Source organism: Castor canadensis, chromosome 5, assembly GCF_047511655.1.
Source record: "Castor canadensis chromosome 5, mCasCan1.hap1v2, whole genome shotgun sequence".
Taxonomy (NCBI): Eukaryota; Metazoa; Chordata; class Mammalia; order Rodentia; family Castoridae; genus Castor; species Castor canadensis.
In genome coordinates, this window is record NC_133390.1 from 45,945,885 (window position 1) to 45,970,066 (window position 24,182).

At 36.9% G+C, this 24,182-nt stretch overlaps 1 protein-coding gene and 1 long non-coding RNA gene across 6 annotated transcripts in view; one reads left to right on the forward strand and one right to left on the reverse strand.

Annotated features, from left to right (window-relative positions):
* Epha6 (EPH receptor A6) overlaps nucleotides 1-24,182 on the forward strand; it is a 933,912-nt gene that overhangs the window by 896,500 nt on the left and 13,230 nt on the right. For all 4 annotated transcript variants that reach the window (XM_074072946.1, XM_074072947.1, XM_074072949.1 and 1 more), the window contains one exon: nucleotides 2,107-2,300. In XM_074072946.1, the coding sequence (XP_073929047.1) occupies nucleotides 2,107-2,300 (194 nt within the window). The remainder of the gene's footprint in view (nucleotides 1-2,106; nucleotides 2,301-24,182) is intronic.
* LOC141423227 (uncharacterized) overlaps nucleotides 1-24,182 on the reverse strand; it is a 76,876-nt gene that overhangs the window by 32,652 nt on the left and 20,042 nt on the right. The gene's annotated exons all lie outside the window — the stretch shown is intronic.

Here is a 24,182-nt window from a genome sequence, read left to right on the forward strand (position 1 = left end):
TTTCTAATTTAAGAGATAAGGATAATAATTATCACACTGAGAAATTTTAGGCAGTAAATGAATAAAAATGTGAAATATCTAGCATAGGGTAAATATTCAGTAAAAGCAGCTATCTTTTCTTATAGTATAACCTCACTTGTTGCCTATTCTATTCCATGCAATTTTAATCAGATAACCCTGGCAAATAAACTATCAAGTTCTCCTAGGGTGGGTCTTCAAAGTTGTTCTCTAATGTAATTCTATCCTATTTTTCATAATTACATCTGTAAGTTATCCCCAGTAGTTTTGATGGATTGCAAACATTTTTACACATTCCTATTTTTCTAAAACATTTTAAAATCCAAACCTAGTTGGTAGCAAAGACAGGCAGAAAACAGATCAGAAAATATCTCATTCATAAATAATGGAACATAAAATGAATAGAAAACATTAATATCATTACACATTATAGTATTCTGGTCACAAAGGTGTTGATAGGATTTTGAGAAATTCCCTAATATTAAAAAGTTAAAACTTAGCAGTTAAGAGGTTGCTGAAGACATATTACTACTTCTTTATTTTTTACAAACTTCCTTTAACACAAATTCAAGGTATTTTAGACTCATGTCAAATGGTGCCAATTAAAAAAGAAATTAAAATGAGACTTAAAATGCTACTCTAAAAATAGCAGAAAATGTGTAAATGATGTTGAAGTAGAATTTTTCTGTTAATAATGTTACTATTTGTATTTTTATACCTCAATTGCTGGATAGGAGTAAGGATTAAGTTGAATTGTGCCTATCTTTAAATATTAGTGTAATTCGGGGTTTTCCCACCTCAAAAACGGGGATGATAGGGCTGGAGATATGGCTTAAGTAGTAAAGCACCTGACTTGCAAGTATGAAGTTCAAACCCCAGTATCACCAAGAAACAAATGTGCAGAATAAATTCTTTCCTTTGTCTTTTTTTTTCTCAGAGATGATATGAGAATATAAGAATAAAAGCTCACAGTCATACCTTTGAACATTTCATTAAAATCTAAGCTGTATAGATTCAGGATCAATTTTTTTGCATTTTTAGGAAACAATAGGTGGGACTGGACAGGGGTGTGGAGGGTCTTGTGGGGAAGGATCATACATTAAAGTGGTGACTGTCCCGAATGATCTTACTTGTGATTTCCTAAACACCAAGAAAGAAAATGTCATCTCCTTGTTACTCTTAACTATGGTATCTTATGTAGATTCCTTTCGCTAGAGCTGCATGCATTGTGCCATAGAGAATAGTGATTTAAATTTAAATTTCAGTTATTTAAAACTAACCCAAATTAAAAACTCAGTTTCTCAGTCCTACTAGCTACATTTCAAGTACTTATAATGGCAATATATGACTACTTGCCACATGTCCCAGACCATCTCCCTCACCACAGGAAGTTCAATTAGATTCTCAGGCTGACTGTCCTTGTTATTTTGTAGCCTAAAGCTAGCCATGCTAGCCTTTCAGGTGTTAAAGGACCTTAGAGGTTATGGGAGAATGTTTTTGTAGTCAGGTCACTGTCAGACTAAAGAAAGCTAGAAGAGAAGAACAATTACATACACACTAAAGAAGGAATAATGAATAGAAAAACCCTCTTATTATAAGAAGGATATACTCATCACCATACCCCCACCAAAAAAGGAGGATAAAAATGACTCAGTAAATCATGATATAGCACAGTGTTACTTACATTTTATGTTTACTTAAAAATGTTTTTCTCATCTACTTTGCAATGAATGCATCAATCTCACACTGACTTATGATATTCTGATTGGGGTTTGAGATGTCCTGGCTACATCACACAAAAACTGCCTTTTGAGATTGTGATGAAATTTAGCTACCTTATGAACACCAGTATCACATACATGTTTAAGACTTATTTTCCTCTCACAGGAGTCAACAAGTACTATGGAGCAACTTGTAATTCTTAATGATCTTTGGAATTTCCCAGTGCTTTGACCTGTGTACTTATCACAAGGAGTTTCCATACTTACCATATTTGGCTTCTACTGCTTACATATAAAGAAATTATTACTTAACATATGCATTACTGTACCCAAAAATAAAGAATAATCTGTGTATGTTTGCATTTAGGTCATTCTGTCCATCGAAGAAGGTTACAGACTTCCAGCTCCCATGGGCTGCCCAGCATCTCTGCACCAACTGATGCTCCATTGTTGGCAGAAGGAGAGAAATCACAGACCAAAATTTACTGACATTGTCAGCTTCCTTGACAAACTGATCCGCAATCCCAGTGCCCTTCACACTCTGGTGGAGGACATCCTTGTGTAAGATGCATAATGTTGATTTTTTTTCCCTTGACAATCATAATTTCTTTCAAGCTACAGACAAAAATAACAGGTGGAGGAGAAAGAGTTTGCCTTGATAACTGTCTAATTGTTGTCCTTGTATAAACCATATTTTATTTATCAACTGAACAGAAAAATTATTAACATTAAAGAAAAATAAGGATTTTTTTCACAGGAAAACAACCTCCCTTTCTCTCTATATCTTAACTTTTCTGAATTACTTTGTTCATATTTTTCCTGTATGGCTCTTTGATATTTACATATCCTTCTTTACTGATCCTTCTTTACCTTGATAAGGAGAGAGAGAAAGAAAAGAAAAAGTAGTCCTCCTAATTTTCTTGTCCATTTTATGTTCTGTCCCTCTATTTGAAATGGCAAGTAAAACAAGGGTAATTTGTGAATCACCCAGGAGGAAGGATGTTTCCTGCTGATATGATCACACGTAGATGTTGTTACTTCCCTCTCCTAAAACCAGATTCAGACAGATGACAAGAGAAGAAAATGAAGGCACCTAGACACCATTTTATAAAACTCAGTAGAAGTGAGATCTACCCATCTCTCTTTGAGAAGCAATTATAAAAAGGAGACGAGTCAAAGAAAAAAGATTGTCATCTATGTCTAGAAATATTAGATTTAAAATATCATTAAGTTAAAAATATATTTCTTCTTCTAGACCAAATTAGAAATAACTAAAGCATTTCTAAAAATTGCTTTCCTGACTCAGGGTATAGCCAAGAGGATATCAGACATTCAACTTTAGGTCACAGGTCAAGTCAGTGCAGGATGTTAGTAACAATAAGGCCAAGGCTCTTCAAGGACCATTTAAAATAGGCCTTCATTCATAGAAGAGCATATGAGTTCTTCTCTAAATCACTAATTGGCAGCCTCAGTAAAGTGAAGTCAAGCATGAAATAGATAGAGATTAAACTATTACTCTAGCCATCTTCCCTGAAACAGTCTATCACAGGAAGCAGCAAAGGACTTGGGAGTAGAGGAGAAAGGCACTTTAGATTTTATCATTAAAGCAATGGACAGGGCTGTCAGAGTGGCTCAAGTGGTCATATTCCTGCCCAGCAAGCAAAAGACCTGAGTTCAACCTCCAATACCACCAAACAAACAAACAAACAAAAAACACCCAGCAATGGACAGCCATTGAAGGGCTAATCACATCTGCATTTCTGAAAGATCATGCTAAGGTTGATTTTGACTGTGAATGCAAAATGAGGAACAAAACTAGAAACAGAGACAGTCATATGTTTTCAGCAAGCCAACCTAAGGTTGGTATCAGGAGATAAGAGAATGAATTAGGCAGAAAACCCACTATGTCTTGGTCAGTGATTGAATATGGAAGAAAGAGGAGAGAAAAGAATCAAGGATTTTTATCAGTTTTTTTTTTCTTGGACAAGCCAGTCAATAGTGAAATCATTGAGACAGGAAGATGAATGCATTTTTGGAGTAGAAATGAAACCATTCTGAGCATGCAAAATCAGAGATGTCTAGGGACAGCTAGATAGAGATGTCCAATAGGTAGTTATATTTATAGGATGAACCTCTGGTGAATAGATCTGGACTGGAGATGAAGATTTGAAGATTATCAGCATATAGATTGTAGCTAAAGCCACTAGTATAGGTAAAACAACCTATGAAAAATGCAAATGAGCAGTAGAAAGGAATGAAACCTTCAAGAACACCAAGGTTTAAGACATGAACTGAAAAAGTTACCTGAAGGACAGTGAGAAAGAAAAGAACAGGTTCATAGCAAGGTAAACAGAGAGGGGAGCATATCATAAAAGCCAAATGAGGACAGAGTTTTGAGGAGTATAGTGTCCCAAATTTCATAAAGCTTCAGTGAAATATAAAATCAAGTGTGTCCTTGGATTTAACAATTAGGTGTTTGGGTATTCATGAGCAGCCTTTGCAAGAATATTTTCAAAAGGTTGTATAAAATAGCTTGCAAGAGCTGGGGGTAAGCTCAAGTGGTAGGACACCTGCCTAGCAAGTATGGAGGACCTCAGTTCAAAATCTAATAAACACACACACACACACAGGACAGCATGCAATACAGAAGGAATGAATATGAAATCAGAAAGAAGAGTATCACATAGTGCTGGTTTTTTTCTCCAAAGGCAAAAAAGGAAAAGTAGTTTGTCTTGGTCTTTTTTTCATATGTTCTTGAAGAGACTTGGACATGCTTTAATATTGAGAAAAAAAATCATAATGGAAAAGGACCATAAACTGAATCCATACTCATGGAAAAGGACATTGCCTCTATAATCTGAAATAATTTAGTCAGAGCTTCTTGTTGAAATAAAGGGTTAACAGACTTCACTGCCAAAACCCAAAAATGATCCAGAGGTCAAGTTAAGATGAAGGGCCATGTCTGAGGGCCAGAGGCTGATGATCTAATGAGGTATGCAGGAGAACAGGTAGATCGAGTAGTAAGTGGCATGCTCTGTGATAGCCCTGCCACATGCAGGCCAGGAGCTGGGTCCTTTATATGAGGTTGGCAGTTTGATTCAGTTCTAAAGACTAATTAATCTCTGGGAGACCAAATGGAAATTTTTGTGACTGATTTGCTATCCTTATTTCTGACAAAAATGCATGTGCTACTGCTCTTGCTCTACTTTTGTTTGAGCAACAATGAACCAGAGTTCTAAGGGTATTGTGCCTGAAATTTATCAGCATTCTTATTTTCACAGCAACCAGATGGGTTCCTCTTGTTACCCCCTTACCTCCAACACTATGCACACACCCTGACCTTTATCCCAGAGAACTAAGAATGTTTAAGAAAAAGGAGTGTGGTAAATTAAAAGACAGCAAAATTAGCTAAGGAGTGCCTGGTTTGTTTTGTGCTTACAAAACTGTGACAACCCCTACATGTGACAAGTCCCATCCATCTCACCATCTGTCCAGCGTAATGTTGAATTTCCATCCGTGTATCTCTCAAACATGCAAAGGAGCCTGAGTGGGTAATTCACTGCCATGCTTATTAGATACTCCTTTTGTCTAGTATCCCCCAAACTCCAAGTTTCTCTCACTTCTATACCAACATTACTCTCATCCACTAGGTCCCCATGGATTTGATTCCACTTTAATTACTTTTTTCTCCAGAGTTCACCTGAAAAGTTTTTACTCTCTCTCTTGACAAAACAGTAAGTAGTGAAAAAATTAAGGCAAAAAAAAGGGAGTAATGAAGACTATGAAGCCCATAGATTAATAATTTTATACTAGCATGTTAGAGATTTCATGAACTTTATATCTGTAGTCTTTCCTTTCGAAAGTCAGAGAACCCAAGAGGAAAATTTTTGTTTAGAGACAACATTTGTTATTTGGAGCAGCAGTTCTCACTCTTCCCTTATATTGACATTCTTTTTTTATTCATTTATTCATATGTGCATACATTGTTTGGGCCATTTCTCCCCACAACTCCCTGACCCAGCACCCCCTCCCTCTTCCCCCCACCCTCCTCACTTCCAGGGAGAATCAGTTTTGCCCTTTCTCTAATTATTTTTGAAGAGTAGACATAAGCAATAATAAGAAAGACATAGTGCTTTTGCTAGTTGAGATAGGATACCTATACAGAGAGATTCTTAGCATTGCTTCCATGCACAACTGTATTACAACCCAAATTGATTCATCTCTACTTGACATCTTTTTTGTTGTTGTTGTTCATTTATTCACATGTGCATACATTGTTTGAGTCATTTCTCCAACCTTCCCCCACACACACACACTTTCCACCCTCCCCCCTCAGTTCCAGACAGGTCCCATTCTGTCCTTATCACTGATTTTGTTGAAGAAAAGACATAAGCATAATAAGGAAGACACAGCATTTTTGCTAGTTAAGAATAGCTATGCAGAGAGATTCTTACTATTGCTTTCGTGTACACATGTGTTACGACCCATGTTGATTCAACTCTAACTGATCTTTACATTGGTTCCTGATCCCCTGCTCATGTTAACCTGTCATTTTAAGGTTTCTGTATTAGTTCCTCTGGAGTAGGGACATCAAACACTTTCATGTTTTGGGTTTTCGACCTATTCCTATATCTGCCATAAGTGCTCTCCCCTTGTCTTGTGATCCAAGTCCAACCACATTGCTGTATTTGCCCTAGATCTAAAGTCTGCATATGAGGGAGAACATAAAATTTTTGGTCTTCTGAGCCTGGCTGAGCTTGCTCAGAATGATGTTCTCCAATTCCATCCATTGACGTGCAAATGATAACATTTCATTTTTCATCATGGCTGAGTAAAATTCTATTGTGTACAAGTACCACATTTTCTTGATCCATTCATCAGTAATGGGGAATCTTGGTTGTTTCCATAACTTGGCTATTGTGAATAGTGCTTCAATAAACATGGGTGTGCAGGTGCCTCTGGAGTAACCTGTGTTGCATTTCTTTGGGTATATCCTCAGGAGTGGGATTGCTGGATCATATGGCAGATTTATGTTTAGATTTTTAAGAAGTTTCAAAATTTTTTTCCAGAGTGGTGGCACCAGCTTGTATTCCCACCAGCAGTGTACAAGGGTTCCTTTTTCCCCACATCCTTGCCAACACATGTTGGTGGTGGTGTTTTTGATGATGGCTTTTCTAACGGGTGAACTGGAATCTTAGTGTGGTTTTGATTTGTATTTCCTTTATAGCTAGAGATGGTGAGCATTTTTTCATGTCCTTTTTTTGCAATTTGAATTTCTTTTCAGAAAGTTCTATTGAGTTCAGTTGCCCATTTCTTAATTGGTTCATTGATTTTAAAAGAGTTTAGTTTCTTAAGTTTCCTGTATATTCTGGTTATCAGTCCCTTGTCTGATGTATAGCTGGCAAATATTTTCTACAACTCTGTGGGTTGTCTCTTCAGCTTAGAGACCATTTTTTTTGTTGTGCAGAAGCTTTTTAATTTTATGAAGTCCCATTTGTCCATTCTTTCTCTTAGTTGCTGGGCTGCTGGGGTTCTATTGAGGAAGTCTTTGCCTATACCTATTAGTTCCAGAGTGTTTCCTGCTCCTTCCTGTAGTAACTTCAGAGTTTCAGGTCTGATATTTAGGTCCTTGATCCATTTTGAGTTGATACTAGTACACAGTGATAGACATGGATCTACTTTCAGTTTCTTGCAAACGGATAACCATTTTTCCAGCAACATTTGTTGAAAAAAACTGTCTTTTCTCCATCGTGTATTTTTGGCACCTTTGTCAAAAATGAGGTGGGTATAGTTGTGTGGATTCTTATCCAGGTCCTCTATTCTGTTCCACTGGTCTTCATGTTTGTTTTTATGCTAGTGCCATGCTATTTTCATTGCTATTACTTTGTAATATAGTTTGAAGTCAGGTATTGTGACACCTCCAGCATTGCTTTTTTTGCTGAATATTGCCTTGGCTATTTGTGGTCTTTTGTGTTTCCAAATGAACTTTAGAGTAGATTTTTCAATCTCTGTGATGAAAGTCATTGGGATTTTGATGGAAATTGCATTAAACATGTAGATTGCTTTCAGTAATATAGTCATTTTTACTATGTTGATTCTATCAATCCATGAGCACGGGAGATCTTTCCATCTTCTGTAGTCTTCCTCAATCTCTTTCTTCAGGAGTTTGTAATTCTCCTTGTAGAATTCATTCACATCCTTTGTTAAATTTACTCCTAGGTATTTGATTTTTTTTTTGAGGCTATTGTGAATGAAATTGTTTCCATGTATTCATTCTCAGTTTGTTTCTTGTTGGTGTATAGAAAAGCTAATGATTTTTATAGGTTGATTTTGTATCCTGCCACCTTACTGTAGCTGTTTATGGTGTCTAAGAGTTTTTGGGTAGAGTTTTTTGGGTCTTTAAGGTATAGGATCATATCATCTGCAAATAAGGATATTTTGACAGTTTCTTTACCTATTTGTATTCCTTTTATTTCTTCTTCTTGCCTAATTAATCTGGCTAGGAATTCCAGTACTATGTTGAATAGGAGTGGGGATAGTGGGCACCCTTGTCTCATTCCTGATTTTAGGGGAAATGGTTTCAGTTTTTCACCTTTATGTATGATGTTGGTTGTAGGTTTATCATATATAGCCTTTACAATGTTGAGGTACGATCCTTCGATTCCTAGCTTTCTTACAGTTTTATCATGAAGTGGTGTTGGATCTTGTCAAAGGCTTTTTCTGCATCTATTGAGAGAATCAAGTGGTTTTTGTCTTTGCTTCTATTGATGTGCTATATTACATTTATAGATTTGCATATGTTTTGAACCACCCCTGCATCCCTGGGATAAAGCCAACTTGGTTGTGGTGAATGATCTTTCTAATGTGTTGTTGGATTCAGTTTGCCATTATTTTATTGAGGATTTTTGCATCGATATTCATTATGGAAATTGGCCTATAGTTCTCCTTTTTGGAGGTGACTTTGTCTGGTTTTGGAATAAGAGTAATATTGGCTTCATTAAATGAGTTAGGTAGTGTTCTTTCCCTTTCAATTTCATGGAATAGTTTAAGGAGAATTCGTATTAGTTCTTCTTTAAATGTATGATAGAATTCTGCAGTGAATCTGTCAGGTCTTGGATTTTTTTTTTTTTTGGGGATGCTCTTGATTGCTGCTTCAATTTCTTTTTGTATTATAGATCTATTCAGGTGATTTTTTTTTTCATTTTTCTTTTATTATTCATATGTGCATACAAGGCTTGGTTCATTTCTCCCCCCTGCCGCCACCCCCTCCCTTACCACCCACTCCACCCCCTCCCGCTCCCCCTCCCTCAATACCCAGCAGAAACTATTTTGCCCTTATCTCTAATTTTGTTGTAGAGAGAGTATAAGCAATAATAGGAAGGAACAAGGGGTTTTGCTGGTTGAGATAAGGATAGCTATACAGGGCATTGACTCACATTGATTTCCTGTGCGTGGGTGTTACCTTCTAGGTTAATTCTTTTTGATCTAACCTTTTCTCTAGTACCTGTTCCCCTTTTCCTAGGCAGGTACTCTACCACTTGAGTCATTCCACCAGCTGTTCCCCTTTTCCTATTGGCCTCAGTTGCTTTAAGGTATCTGCTTTAGTTTCTCTGCATTAAGGGCAACAAATGCTAGCTAGTTTTTTAGGTGTCTTACCTATCCTCACCCCTCCCTTGTGTGCTCTCGCTTTTATCATGTGCTCATAGTCCAATCCCCTTGTTGTGTTTGCCCTTGATCTAATGTCCACATATGAGGGAGAACATACGATTTTTGGTCTTTTGGGCCAGGCTAACCTCACTCAGAATGATATTCTCCAGTTCCATCCATTTACCAGAGAATGATAACATTTCATTCTTCTTCATGGCTGCATAGAATTCCATTGTGTATAGATACCACATTTTCTTAATCCATTCGTCTGTGCTGGGGCATCTTGGCTGTTTCCATAACTTGGCTGTTGTGAATAGTGCCGCAATAAACATGGATGTGCAGGTGCCTCTGGAGTAACAGTCTTTTGGGTATATGCCCAAGAGTGGTATTGCTGGATCAAATGGTAGATCGATGTCCAGCTTTTTAAGTAGCCTCCAAATTTTTTTCCAGAGTGGGTGTACCAGTCTACATTCCCACCAACAGTGTAAGAGGGTTCCTTTTTCCCCGCATCCTCGCCAACACCTGTTGTTGGTGGTGTTGCTGATGATGGCTATTCTAACAGGGGTGAGGTGGAATCTTAGTGTGGTTTTAATTTGCATTTCCTTTATTGCTAGAGATGGTGAGCATTTTTTCATGTGTTTTCTGGCCATTTGAATTCCTTCTTTTGAGAAAGTTCTGTTTAGTTCACCTGCCCATTTCTTTATTGGTTCATTAGTTTTGGGAGAATTTAGTTTTTTAAGTTCCCTGTATATTCTGGTTATCAGTCCTTTGTCTGATGTATAATTGGCAAATATTTTCTCCCACTCTGTGGGTGTTCTCTTCAGTTTAGAGACCATTTCTTTTGATGAACAGAAGCTTTTTAGTTTTATGAGGTCCCATTTATCTATGCTATCTCTTAGTTGCTGTGCTGCTGGGGTTTCATTGAGAAAGTTCTTACCTATACCTACTAACTCCAGAGTATTTCCTATTCTTTCTTGTATCAACTTAAGAGTTTGGGGTCTGATATTAAGATCCTGGATCCATTTTGAGTTAATCTTGGTATAGGGTGATATACATGGATCTAGTTTCAGTTTTTTGCAGACTGCTAACCAGTTTTCCCAGCAGTTTTTGTTGAAGAGGCTGCTATTTCTCCAGCGTATATTTTTAGCTCCTTTGTCAAAGATAAGTTGCTCATAGTTGTGTGGCTTCATATCTGGATCCTCTATTCTGTTCCACTGGTCTTCATGTCTGTTTTTGTGCCAGTACCATGCTGTTTTTATTGTTATTGCTTTGTAATATAGTTTGAAGTCAGGTATTGTGATACCTCCTGCATTGTTCTTTTGACTGAATATTGCCTTGGCTATTTGTGGCCTCTTGCGTTTCCATATAAATTTAACAGTAGATTTTTCAATCTCTTTAATGAATGTCATTGGAATTTTGATGGGAATTGCATTAAACATGTAGATTACTTTGGGGAGTATCGACATTTTTACTATGTTGATTCTACCAATCCATGAGCATGGCAGATCTCTCCACTTTCTATAGTCTTCCTCAATCTCTTTCTTAAGAAGTGTATAGTTTTCCTTGTAGAGGTCTTTCATATCTTTTGTTAGGTTTACACCTAGGTATTTGATTTTGTTTGAGGCTATTGTAAATGGAATTGTTTTCATACATTCTTTTTCCATTTGCTCATTGTTAGTGTATAGAAATGCTAATGATTTTTCTATGTTGATTTTATATCCTGCTACCTTGCTATAGCTATTGATGATGTCTAGAAGCTTCTGAGTAGAGTTTTTTGGGTCTTTAAGGTATAGGATCATGTCGTCTGCAAATAGGGATATTTTGACAGTTTCTTTACCTATTTGTATTCCTTTTATTCCTTCTTCTTGCCTAATTGCTCTGGCTAGGAATTCCAGTACTATGTTGAATAGGAGTGGAGACAGTGGGCATCCTTGTCTGGTTCCTGATTTTAGAGGGAACGGTTTTAATTTTTCTCCGTTAAGTATAATGCTGGCTGTAGGTTTGTCATATATAGCTTTTATAATGTTGAGGAACTTTCCTTCTATTCCTAGTTTTCTTAGAGCTTTTATCATGAAATGATGTTGGATCTTATCAAAGGCTTTTTCTGCATCTATTGAGATGATCAAGTGGTTTTTGTCTTTGCTTCTGTTAATGTGGTTTATTACGTTTATTGATTTTCGTATGTTGAACCACCCCTGCATCCCTGGGATGAAGCCTACCTGGTCGTGGTGAATAATCTTTTTGATGTGTTGCTGAATTCGATTTGCCATTATTTTGTTGAGGATTTTTGCATCAATGTTCATTAAGGAGATTGGCCTATAGTTCTCCTTTTTGGAGGTGTCTTTGCCTGGTTTTGGGATAAGTGTAATACTGGCTTCATAAAATGTGTTTGGCAGTTTTCCTTCCCTTTCTATTTCATGGAACAGTTTAAGGAGGGTTGGTATCAGTTCTTCTTTAAAGGTCTGATAGAATTCAGCAGAGAATCCATCAGGTCCTGGACTTTTCTTTTTGGGGAGACTCTTGATTGCTGCTTCAATTTCATTTTGTGTTATAGGTCTATTCAGGTGATTAATTTCCTCTTGGTTCAGTTTTTGATGATCATATGTATCTAGAAATCTGTCCATTTCTTTTAGATTTTCAAATTTATTTGAATATAGGTTCTCAAAGTAGTCTCTGATGATTTCCTGGACTTCCATGGTGTTTGTTGTTATCTCCCCTGTTGCATTCCTAATTCTACTAATTTGGGTTTTTTCTCTCCTCATTTTAGTCAGGTTTGCCAGGGGTCTATCGATCTTGTTTATTTTTTCAAAGAACCAACTTTTTGTTTCATTAATTCTTTGTATGGTTTTTTTGGTTTCTATTTCGTTGATTTCAGCTCTTATTTTTATTATTTCTCTCCTTCTATTTGTTTTGGGATTTGCTTGTTCTTGTTTTTCTAGGAGTTTGAGATGTATCATTAGGTCATTGATTTGGGATCTTTCAATCTTTTTAATATATGCACTCATGGCTATAAACTTTCCTCTCAAGACTGCCTTAGCTGTGTCCCATAGGTTCCGGTAGGTTGTGTTTTCATTTTCATTGACTTCCAGGAACATTTTAATTTCCTCTTTTATTGCATCGATGATCCATTCTTCATTAAGTAATGAGTTATTTAGTTTCCAGCTGTTTGCATGTTTTTTGTCTTTACTTTTGTTGTTGAGTTCTACTTTTACTGCATTGTGGTCAGATAGTATGCATGGTATTATTTCTATTTTCTTATATTTGCTGAGGCTTGCTTGGTGCCCTAGGATATGATCTATTTTGGAGAAGGTTCCATGGGCTGCTGAGAAGAATGTATATTGTGTAGAGGTTGGATGAAATGTTCTGTAGACATCTACTAGGTCCACTTGATCTATTGCATATTTTAGATCTTGGATTTCTTATTGAGTTTTTGTTTGGATGACCTATCTATTGATGATAATGGAGTGTTAAAGTCTCCCACAACCACTGTGTTGGCGTTTATATATGCTTTTAGGTCTTTCAGGGTATGTTTGATGAAATTGGGTGCGTTGACATTGGGTGCGTACAGATTGATGATTATTATTTCCTTTTGGTCTATTTCCCCTTTTATTAGTATGGAATGTCCTTCTTTATCTCGTTTGATCAATGTAGGTTTGAAGTCTACTTTGTCAGAGATAAGTATTGCTACTCACTCCTGCTTGTTTTCGGGGGCCATTGGCTTGGTAAATCTTCTTCCAGCCTTTCATCCTAAGCATGTGCTTATTTCTGTCGGTGAGATGAGTCTCCTGTAAGCAACAAATTGTTGGATCTTCTTTTTTAATCCATTTTGTCAAATGGTGTCTTTTGATGGGTGAATTAAGTCCATTAACATTAAGTGTTAGTACTGATAGGTATGTGGTGATTCCTGCCATTTAGTTATCTTAGTTGTTTGAAGGTTTGATTGTGTGTACCTAACTTGATGTTACTCTCTACTGTCTTGCTTTTTCTTATCCTGTGGTTTGGTGCTGCCTGCCTTTTCATGGTTAAGTTGGGTGTCACTTTCTGTGTGCAGGATCCCTTGCAGAATCTTTTGTAATGGTGGCTTTGTGGTCACATATTGTTTTAGTTTCTGCTTATCATGGAAGACTTTTATTGCTCCATCTATTTTGAATGATAGCTTTGCTGGGTAGAGTATCCTGGGGTTGAAGTTATTTTCATTCAGTGCCCGGAAGATCTCACCCCACGCTCTTCTTGCTTTTAATGTTTCTGTTGAGAAGTCTGCTGTGATTTTGATGGGTTTACCTTTGTATGTTACTTGTTTTTTCTCTCTTACAGCCTTCAATATTCTTTCCTTAGTTTCTGAACTTGTTGTTTTAATGATGATATGTCGTGGAGTAGTTCTATTTTGATCTGGTCTGTTTGGTGTCCTGGAGGCCTCTTGCATTTGTATGGGAATATCTTTCTCTAGATTTGGGAAATTTTCCGTTATTATTTTGTTGAATATATTACACATTCCCTTCGCTTGCACCTCTTCTCCTTCTTCGATGCCCATGATTCTCAAGTTTGGTCTTTTGATGGAGTCAGTGAGTTCTTGCATTTTCTTTTCACAGGTCTTGAGTTGTTTAATTAATAGTTCTTCAGTTTTTCCTTTAATTACCATTTCATCTTCAAGTTCTGAGATTCTGTCTTCTGTTTGTTCTATTCTGCTGGATTGGCCTTCCGTTTTGTTTTGCAGTTCTGTTTCGTTCTTTTTTCTGAGGTTTTCCATATCCTGGCTGTTTTCTTCTTTATTGTTGTCTATTTTTGTCCTGAGTTCATTTATCCATTTATTCATTGTGTTCTCTCTTTCACTTTGGTGTTTATACAGTGCTTCTATGGTTTCCTTTATTTCTTCTTTTGCTTTTTCAAATTCTCTATTTTTATTGTCTTGGAATTTCTTGAGTGTCTCCTGTACATTTTGGTTGACCCTATCCAGTATCATCTCTATAAAATTCTCATTGAGTACTTGTAGTATGTCTTCTTTTAAATTATTCTTGTGGGCTTCATTGGGTCCTTTGGCATAGTTTATGTTCATTTTGTTGGAGTCTGGATCTGAGTACCTGTTTTCTTCATTCCCCTCTGGTTCCTGTACTAATTTTTTGCTGTGGGGAAACTGGTTTCCTTGTTTTTTCTGTCTTCCTGTCATTGTCCTTGGTGTTGTTACTGTCCCTGTTCTGTGTGTAATTAAGTATTTTCTAGCTTGTAATAATAACAATGGTAATATTGAGAATGGAAGAGTGAGCTGAGATGGAAAGCAAGAAGTTAAAGAAAAGGGGAAAACAAATATACAGACAAGAGGGAGAAAGCAGAACAAGGTATCAGACAAGAGAGTTTCAAAGGTATAAACAGGGAGTGTTAGTGTGCTAATCGACAGTAAGCTGAACAGACAATAGAGAGACAGAGAGAGGATTGAAAATCAAAGATAAAAAAATAAAAAATAAGTATATGAAAGTAATATCTCTATATAAAAATGAATTAAAATAAAATGGAAAATAGAAATTAAAAAAAAAACAAAAACAAAAAACTTCCAAGTTTATATGCAATGCAATTTCAGTCTTAATAATTTGGATGTCCGTCTCAATCTCCAGTCCTGGAGTTGGTGCCTCAGATGTTGTTCTGTAGTTGTCTCATCAAAGGGGATGCATAAAGTAGAACAAAACCACACTCACACACACACAGAAGATAAAAAAAAAAAAAAAGCCCCACCAAGTGTCCCCAGTTCAAATGCAATACAGTTTCAGTAAGTTTTTCGGCTTGCAGGTGTAATTCGGTTGTTCTCTCATCAAAGGTAGGGAGAAAAAAAGAAAAAAAAGCGTCTGGAGGCAGTTCTGAGAGTGGTATCTGCAGCTGTGGCTTGCCTGCCTGCTGCTCTCAGCCTGTAGCTGGCGGCGTTATTTATGCAGATCTCTGGGGTGAGCTAGCACTCACCTGGTCCCACAGGCTTTGTTTGCTCAGAGTTCTCCTGTGCGGGGGCCTCTGCTACAGCCTTTCCCCTTTCCAAGCACTGGGAAAGGTGACACTGCCCTGCGTTGTCAGGCCTGCGTGTTTATTTACAGTTCACGTGGGAAGTGGGTCTTCCCTCCTCTCACAAGCGTCCCCGCTCCTGGTTGCTGGGCGCGCGCCCTGCTCCCGCCAGAGCCTCTCCAGCCCGCCCGGCTTGTTTATTTACAGTCCCGGGAAGGGTTCCCTTCCCCCGATCTTCAGCGCTCAGGGCGCCCCACCCTCTTTCCAGCGTTTCTTAACTGTTCTTATTGCTTAGTACTCAGTTTCTCTTTTTTTCCCGGGTGGAGGTCAGTCTGTCCAGGGGGCTATGCTGCTCTGGCCCAGGCTTGTCTGTGGGGGAACCGCGGTACTGCGAAGCTCACCTGGTCCGTGTCTTTCCAAGTTGTATGGGCGCCGGCCACTGGCGGCCCCGGGGGCCCTCCTCGGTTCTCCGTTTAACGTGGAGTGGAGATTCTCTGCACCGGCTGGAGGTGTGGAGGAGTCAAAGTTATGCCTTTTCTCAGTGATTATGCCTGCAAATTGTGTCTCCAGCGTCTCTCCAAGATTTCACTATAGGAGGCTCGCTTTCTGCTTCCTCCCTCTAGCTGCCATATTTATGTCGAGACTCTATTCAGGTGATTAATATTCTTTTGGTTCAGTTTTGGGTGGTTGTAAGTTTCTAGAAATCTGTCCATTTCTTTGAGATTTTCAAATATATTCTCTCCTTTTGAATTTCTGATTCTACTGATTTGGGTTTTCTACCTGACATCTTCACTATTTCCCGGTCACCTTCCCAAATTGACCTCTGTCATTTTAAGGTTACTGTATTAGTTCCTCTGCAGTGAGGACATCAGACGCTTTCAAGTTTTGGGTTTCCTACCTATCCCCATTCCTCTCATATGTGCCCAACCCCTTGTCATGTGACCCAAATCCAATCACATTGCTATATTTGCCCTAGATCTAAAGTCCACATATAAGGGAGAACATATGATTTTTGGTCTTCTGAGCCTGGATAACCTCACTCAGGATGATGTTCTCTAGTTCCATCCATTTACTTGTGAATGATAAGATTTCATTCTTCTTCATGGCTGAGTAAAACTCCATTTTGTATAAATACCACATTTTCTTTTTTTTTTTGTTTGTTTTTTTTTTTGTTGTTGTTGTTGTTTTTTTTTTTTTTTAGTGACCAGCAACTGATTACTCATCTTTTATTCTTTTTTTTTTTTTTCATTTTTCTTTTATTATTCATATGTGCATACAAGGCTTGGTTCATTTCTCCCCCCTGCCACCACCCCCACCCTTACCACCCACTCCACCCCCTCCCGCTCCCCCCCTCAATACCCAGCAGAAACTATTTTGCCCTTATCTTTAATTTTGTTGTAGAGAGAGTATAAGGAATAATAGGAAGGAACAAGGGGTTTTTCTGGTTGAGATAAGGATAGCTATACAGGGCATTGACTCACATTGATTTCCTGTGCGTGGGTGTTATAAATACCACATTTTCTTTTTTAAAAAATATTTCTTTTATTCATATGTGCATGCAATGTTTGGGTCATTTCTCCCCTGTTCCTCCGCCCCCTACCTTCCCCCCCACCCCGCTCCCTCCCTCTGCCCCCTACCCCCTCACTTCCAGTCAGAAACTGTTTGCCCTCCAGTTGTCAGTAGTGGGGCATCTTGGATGTTTCCATAACTTGGCTATTGTGAATACTGCTGCAATAAGCATGGGTGTGCAGGTGCCTCTAAAGTAACCTGAGTTGCATTCCTTTGGGTATATCCCCAGAAGTGGGAGTGCTGGATCATATGGCAGGTCTATGTTTAGATTTTTAAGAAGTCTCCAAGTTTTTTTCCAGAGTGGTTGCACCAGCTTGTATTCCCACCAGCAGTGTACAAGGGTTCCTTTTTCCCTGCATCCTCACCAACACCTCTTGTTGGTTGTGTTTTTGATGATATCTATTCTATAGGGGTGAGGTGGAATCTTAATGTAGTTTTGTTTTGCATTTCCTTTATGTCCAGAGATGGTGAGCATTTTTTCATGTATTTTTTGGCTATTTGAATTTTTTCTTTTGAAATTTGTTTAGTTCAACATGCCGCCCATTTCTTAATTGGTTCATTGATTTTGGGAGAGTTTAGTTTTTTGAGTTCCTCATATGTTCTGGTTATCAGTCCTTTATCTAATTTATAGCTGGCAAATATTTTCACCCAATCTGTGGGTGGACTTTTCAGTTTATAGACCTTTTCTTTTGTTGTACAGGAGCTTTTTAATTTTATATAGTCCCATTTGTCCATCCTGTCTCTTAGTTGCTGAGCTGCTGGGGTCTATTGAGGAAGTCCTTTCATATACCTATTACTTCCAGATTATGTCCTGCTCTTTCCTGTACTAACTGCAGAGTTTCGGGTTTGATAGTAAGGTCCTTGATCCATTTTGAGTTGATCCTAGTACAGGGTGATAAACATGGATCTAGTTTCAGTTTTTTGCTGGCAGATAACCACTTTTCCCAGCAACATTTGTTGAAGAGGCTGTCTTTTCTCCATCATATGTCTTTGGCACCTTTGTCTGTTGACATTCTTGTACCTAAAGTTTTCTCATGGAATTATTCTTAGCCCTGTGCAATTCCAAACATGCTTGCTTTCTCTCCTACTCAAGGAAGAATATGGATATATAAGTGATCATGATATTGTATAACTTTAAATCCAATTAATTGTAAAAAATAATTTTCAAAACTACCATCTTGGTATAGTCAGTCATCCTTCCATAAACCAAATTAGAGTACCCTTCTTGCCTTCATTCATTTTACAATAATCACCTTTAAAAGAATTATTTTTAGCTGTCACATAGTGCATAGACCCTTGTTGTAAGGGGCTGGCTTGAGGCCAACCTTGTGTGTAGATACCTGTAGCAGTTCTCAAATGTGCTTGGTGTCTTTCATTTGTTCCCTCTCCCCAACTTTAGGATCAACCTTGTAGCTACTCCCAACTCCATGTAAGTATACTCCCAGAGAGTTCAGGAGTATATCTGGGAAATTGTAATTAAGTAGCATAAAATGATCTGATGACCTTGTCATATCCCTTCACCTAGCCTTATCTACCTGCCCTACCCCCATGTATATTGTCTTATACATTCATTCTCTGTCCCCTTCAACCCTCACTTCTAATTCTTCCATACTCTGAATCCTACTGAACCAATACAACGTTGCAGCCAGCCAAACAATGCTCTTGGGGACCAAGTTGCTATGTAATGAGAAAACACTTTTTCCAGTCTATCTTGAGGTCCCTACCATATCACTGACAAAGAATCTTTACAGATTATGGGGTTCTTGACCATCAGTGCAAAGATGATATCCAGGAATGGCCAGCAGTTACCAATATGGACAGTGCATGTCTACAATGGCCTCAGTTATCATGTACTTCCCAAACCAGCTACCTCATGAATAGTCTCACTACCCACTGGGCTCTAGTTAGGGATCTTTTCAAATTCTAGTTCTTAAGAACTGTTACTACTCCCTTCCTTAGTATATATAAGTCTACAGTTGAATTTTCAAATACTTTGCTTCCAGGAATATGTGAAAGATGAAGGCAGATGAAAGCTCGTACTAATGTCAAAATTAAGACCCTCTGCCTTAGAGAACAATAAGAAATGTTTTAACACTGAATGGTACTAACTCCTTGCATTAAGTTAATAGTGTACCAAGAATGCTATCATATGAGCACAATAACTTCCAACAATTTGTTATAAATTTTTCCATTAATTTTGAAAAGATATTATTCAATACTGCCTGGGGAATATTTACTTAACACTTGCTAAATTGTTTATATCTATATAACAGCTCATAGACAACTTGTCTTGTTTTGGTTTTGTTGCTCGTACTTTTGTTTTTTATTACAGAGCTGTAACTGACTGGCCAAAACCAATGTTCAAATTGACAGTTAGTAAAATTTTGTTGTAGGCAGAATGAATATGAAATATTTGTCAGAAGATATGAAACTTCTACCTGTTCATTAGAAAATTTAAATTCATGTCACATGAATTGTTCACATAAGATAATTATAATACACATGTCAATACCTATAGTAATACTGATACAAATTCAAATATATGCTATGAACAATAGTAATTACTGCCAATGTTCTTAAGAGTATACCAGTGAGCCAGTCATTGTACACACTAGGCACTTTTATTGGTTATATCTTTAATCATCACTATTATTATCCTCATCCCTCTGATGCTGAAATGGAGACTTAAAGAGGCTAAGTTTGTTAAAGGTGTACAGCAAGTAATCAGAAATTTAGAAACAAGATTCACCAATTCGAAAGCCTTTGTTCTTTACACTATGTAACATAGAATCATACAGAATGACAAGATATTTCCAAGAAAAACACTGCTTCAGAAAAAGTGATTATAAGAGGTGTATTTTTACATTTCCAATTAGACTTTCTCTAGACTAAGTAAGAGTTCATAGAGGAAGTAAATTAAAGTCCCAAAAAGAATTTTTAGTGTAGCACAGACTGTTACTTTATGTTCCATTGGATAAATACAAGGATATAGAGTATATGACCTCACTTGTGGGAATAAGTAGCAAATATATGGCCCATATATGCCCCCAAACATCCTCCTTTGATGCACTGCCACTTGAAGAACATTAGTTGAAAAAAGAAAGTAATAACTGCAACAATATAGAGAAATGAGGAAAATATGGCAGGAACATGGTTCCTGAATTACATCCTCGGGCATTTCTGTAGATTGAATTTTTCCAGTGTTGGCAAATACATGCTTTTCTTCTTTTTTCTAGCTATGGCAGACATTACTAATCATCATGACTGGCTTTCCCACTGAGCTCAGATACTGCCTTACTATTCTGTACAATCTTTTTTTGGCAGTGTTAGGGATCAAAATCATGATGACATTTTGACAGCCACTGTCAATTCATTACAGAAGACATGTGATATGAAATCTATTTTTTGATCCTGGATTATTTCCTCCAAAACCAGTGTTTCTTTGAGGTTTGGTGACCTGTTATTATGGTTCTGGAGACCTTGTGCTGAGTACTCAGCGGCTTTGTAGCTATCCCTATGTTCAAGCACATCTATAATTTTTAAATTTACTTTCTTTTAGTGTTTTTTTTCTTTATCATTTTTAGATTTACTCATATGTGAATACATTGTTTGGGCCACCTCCCACCCCTTCCCACCCCACCCTCACCCCCCACTTCAGGGGCAAAACCTGTTCTGCCCCCTTGTTCTCCAATTTTGTTGAAAACAAAACATAAGAGATAACAAGAAAGACAGCATTTTTGCTAGGTTGAGATAAAGACAGTTACACAGATTCCTAGCATTGCTTCCATGCACATGTGTATTGCAACCCACATTGGTTCATCTTTACTAGACCACTTCACTACTTCCCAGTCCCCTTCACATAGTGGCCTCTGCTAGTTTAAGATTACTATAATCACTCCTCTATGGTGAGCACATCAACCACATTCAAGTTTTAGGTTTCCTTCCCTTTCCCTATTATTCCTGTGTGAATTCTCACCTCAGTGTGTGACCCATGTCCAATAATATTTCTGCATTTGTTTTAGGTCTATAATCTGCATATTAAGGAGAACATATGATTTTTGGCCTTCTGAGCTTAGTTAACTTCGCTTAAGATGATATTCTCCAGTTGTATCCATTTACTTGTGAATAACAAAATTTCATTCTTCTTTGTGCCTGAATAAAATTCCATTGTGTATAAATACCACAATTTTCTTAATCCATTCATCAGTAGTGGGGCATCTTGGCTCTTTTCGTAACTTGGCTATTGTGAATAGTGCTGCAATAAATATGGGTGTGCAGGTGCCTTTGGAACAACTGAGTCGCATTCCTTTGGGTATATCCCTCGGAGTGCTATTGTTGGATCATATGGCAGATTTATGTTTAGTTTTTTAAGAAGCCTCCATATTGTTTTACAAAGTGGTTGTACTAGCTTACACTCCCACCAGCAGTGTATGAGGGTTCCTTTTTCCTCGCATCCTAGCCAACATTTGTTGTTGGTGTTCTTGATGCTAGCTATTCTAACAGGAGTGAGGTAGAATCTTAGTGGTTTTGATTTGCATTTCCTGTATGGCCATTAAATTTACTTTAAAATTTTCATTTTCGTTCCTTTTTTTTTTCTTTTATTATTCATATGTGCATACAAGGCTTGGGTCATTTCACCCCCCTGCCCCCATCCCCTCCCTTACCATCCACTCCGCCCCCTCCCTCTCCCCCACACCCCCTCAATACCCAGCAGAAACTATTTTGCCCTAATTTCTAATTTTGTTGTAGACAGAGTATAAGCAATAATAGGAAGGAACAATGGTTTTTTGCTGGTTGAGATAAGGATAGCTATACAGGGCATTAACTCACATTGATTTCCTGTGCGTGGGTGTTACCTTCTAGGTTAATTCTTTTTGATCTAACCTTTTCTCTAGTTCCTGTTCCCATTTTCCTATTGGCCTTTATATTTTCTACCAGTTATCAATCTTATTATGCATATTCAAAATCATAACATATAAAAAACTAAAGACCTGCTGAAAACAAAAGTCTAACAAACATAATACATGTTTCCAATTTAATACTATAGATAGAGTCTTTGGAACAGATATTGACCACAAAATGGCATGTTTCTAAAATTTAACATTTTATACCATTCTGATCAAATTGTGTTTAAATTTTCTAATATAAAAATTCTTTCATAAATTTAACTTATGTTCAAGTTGAATTTTAGGCTTAATTGCAAATAATGCAATGTTTTTCTTTTAATCTGATTAAATAAATTCTCCCTTCAAAGGCTACATGGGTAGTGTTTGTATTACAAGATTATTATGCAGATTAACTGAATAGTGTGACATATAGCCCTAAGTCATGAGATGAGAAATTCATGTAAAAATAATGATGTTGAATAAGGTGAAGGTTGCTGTTACAGCTCTAGGTTTGGTTATAATTACAGATGAACCTTAAAAATGCTATGTGACTCCACCTTTAACTGCCCGTTCCTGTACTCTGAAACCTGGAAATACAATGTAATCAAACATTTTCATAATATAAAAAATAAATAGACTATTCAATAATAAGTTGACTAGTATATCAATAGGCACTTACTCTTCTAGGTATTTTTACAGTGGGATTAAATGAAAATAGATCATTCATCATGAATCAGCCATGATGTCATGGATGGAACTTTTCTGCAGAAGATTTAAAATTCACCTCTAAATTATAACTCATTTAATGACTTCCTATAATGCTTTCAGCATGTGCTGATACATACAGAAAATGGAAAGATGTGTGACATACACTCCCTACCATCAGGGAGTTTTAATTTACTATTTAAAACATTTCTTCCATTTTACAAATATTTTCCCAAGAAGTAATTCAGCTGAAAAAAAAATATACATGCTTTAACTACATAATCATATACAATAAAAGAATGTTGCTAGTAATGTGAGTCTAGCTCTATGGAAGTAACAAATTATCAAGCACTGACATATAGAATCTTATAATACTCATTTGGGTATGAATACTGTTGAAATAAAAAATATTCATAAATATGTGAAATAATGGCAGTGTAAACTAGAACAGGCCATCTGTATGGTTTTGCTAAACCATATGTAAATATAGAAGTGAGGAGAAAGAAAGATGTTAGAATACCAAGGGTAGAAAAGCCATTAAATATTTGATTATTTCATATTAAAATGAAATTTTACTTTCAACAGTGTTTTTTAAAATATAACTTTTTGAATCACTTAAAATAGATCTATTACTAGATCACATTTACTAGATCTGTTTATGTGATTAATATAAAACAAGGAAATTTTTGAAGCCTTCTTTTTTTTAAGAGTGATATTGGTATCTATGAATAGCTTACCTAAGAACTTTTTAAATTAAAAGGGTTAATTAAAATGAAAACTTCTTGGCTCTATCAAAGTTATTTATTTTTACATATTTAGATGTATTGAGAGTATGTGTTTACTGCCCCTTTTACTTTTCAAACTGTGAGCCACTAGTTTTGCTGTAAAGACAATTCTCAGATAAGCAGCCTCCACTAATCACCAAGTAACAAAATTTCTAAATACTCAGCAAATAGCAGACTGAATTTATCATCATACATGTTTGATAAGAAAAGGGCATTTATTGTTTATTAGGTAATGTTCCAGAGAACTCATGTGAGGATGATAATACCCAGCCCTGGAAACCAGAAAATAACAGCATTTTTCAACTTCGATATGAGATAAGGTGAAAGAAAAGTTATTGCACAGTGGCTGTGAACAATGAGGGGAACCTGACCTTACTAAATCAACTGCCAATGCTGCCATATAAAGGCCAAAGAGTAACTAGGTTACTAAAGATATGTGGAGAGAAAGGGAATTATGATATAGAAACATTCTGTGTGGCAACAGTAAATGCTTTTCAACAGGGAAATAGGCCACTCAGTCATTTAGTTTGCAGAATGTCCTTCTATTGCCTTTCTATATTAAGGACATAAAATTAGCAAATTACATTTCCCCTCACCAATAGTATGAAATTGTGAAAGCTCAAGAGTTACCCATTGTTATCTCAGAGGAGAGAAATGTAAATCATCTATATATATGCATCAAGAACAGCATAGGAATCACTTAAACACATTGTTTTAATTTTGTTCAGTTTCAACAAACTTATTTGACACATAATTAAAGATGTGACAGCCACAGTTTTAAAATAGGATATTTGATTTTCTGAAGTGTGTGGTTTTATTTACGCTAATAATCAATAAGAGTTCCCTAGTCTTCTGATGTTTAAACTTTG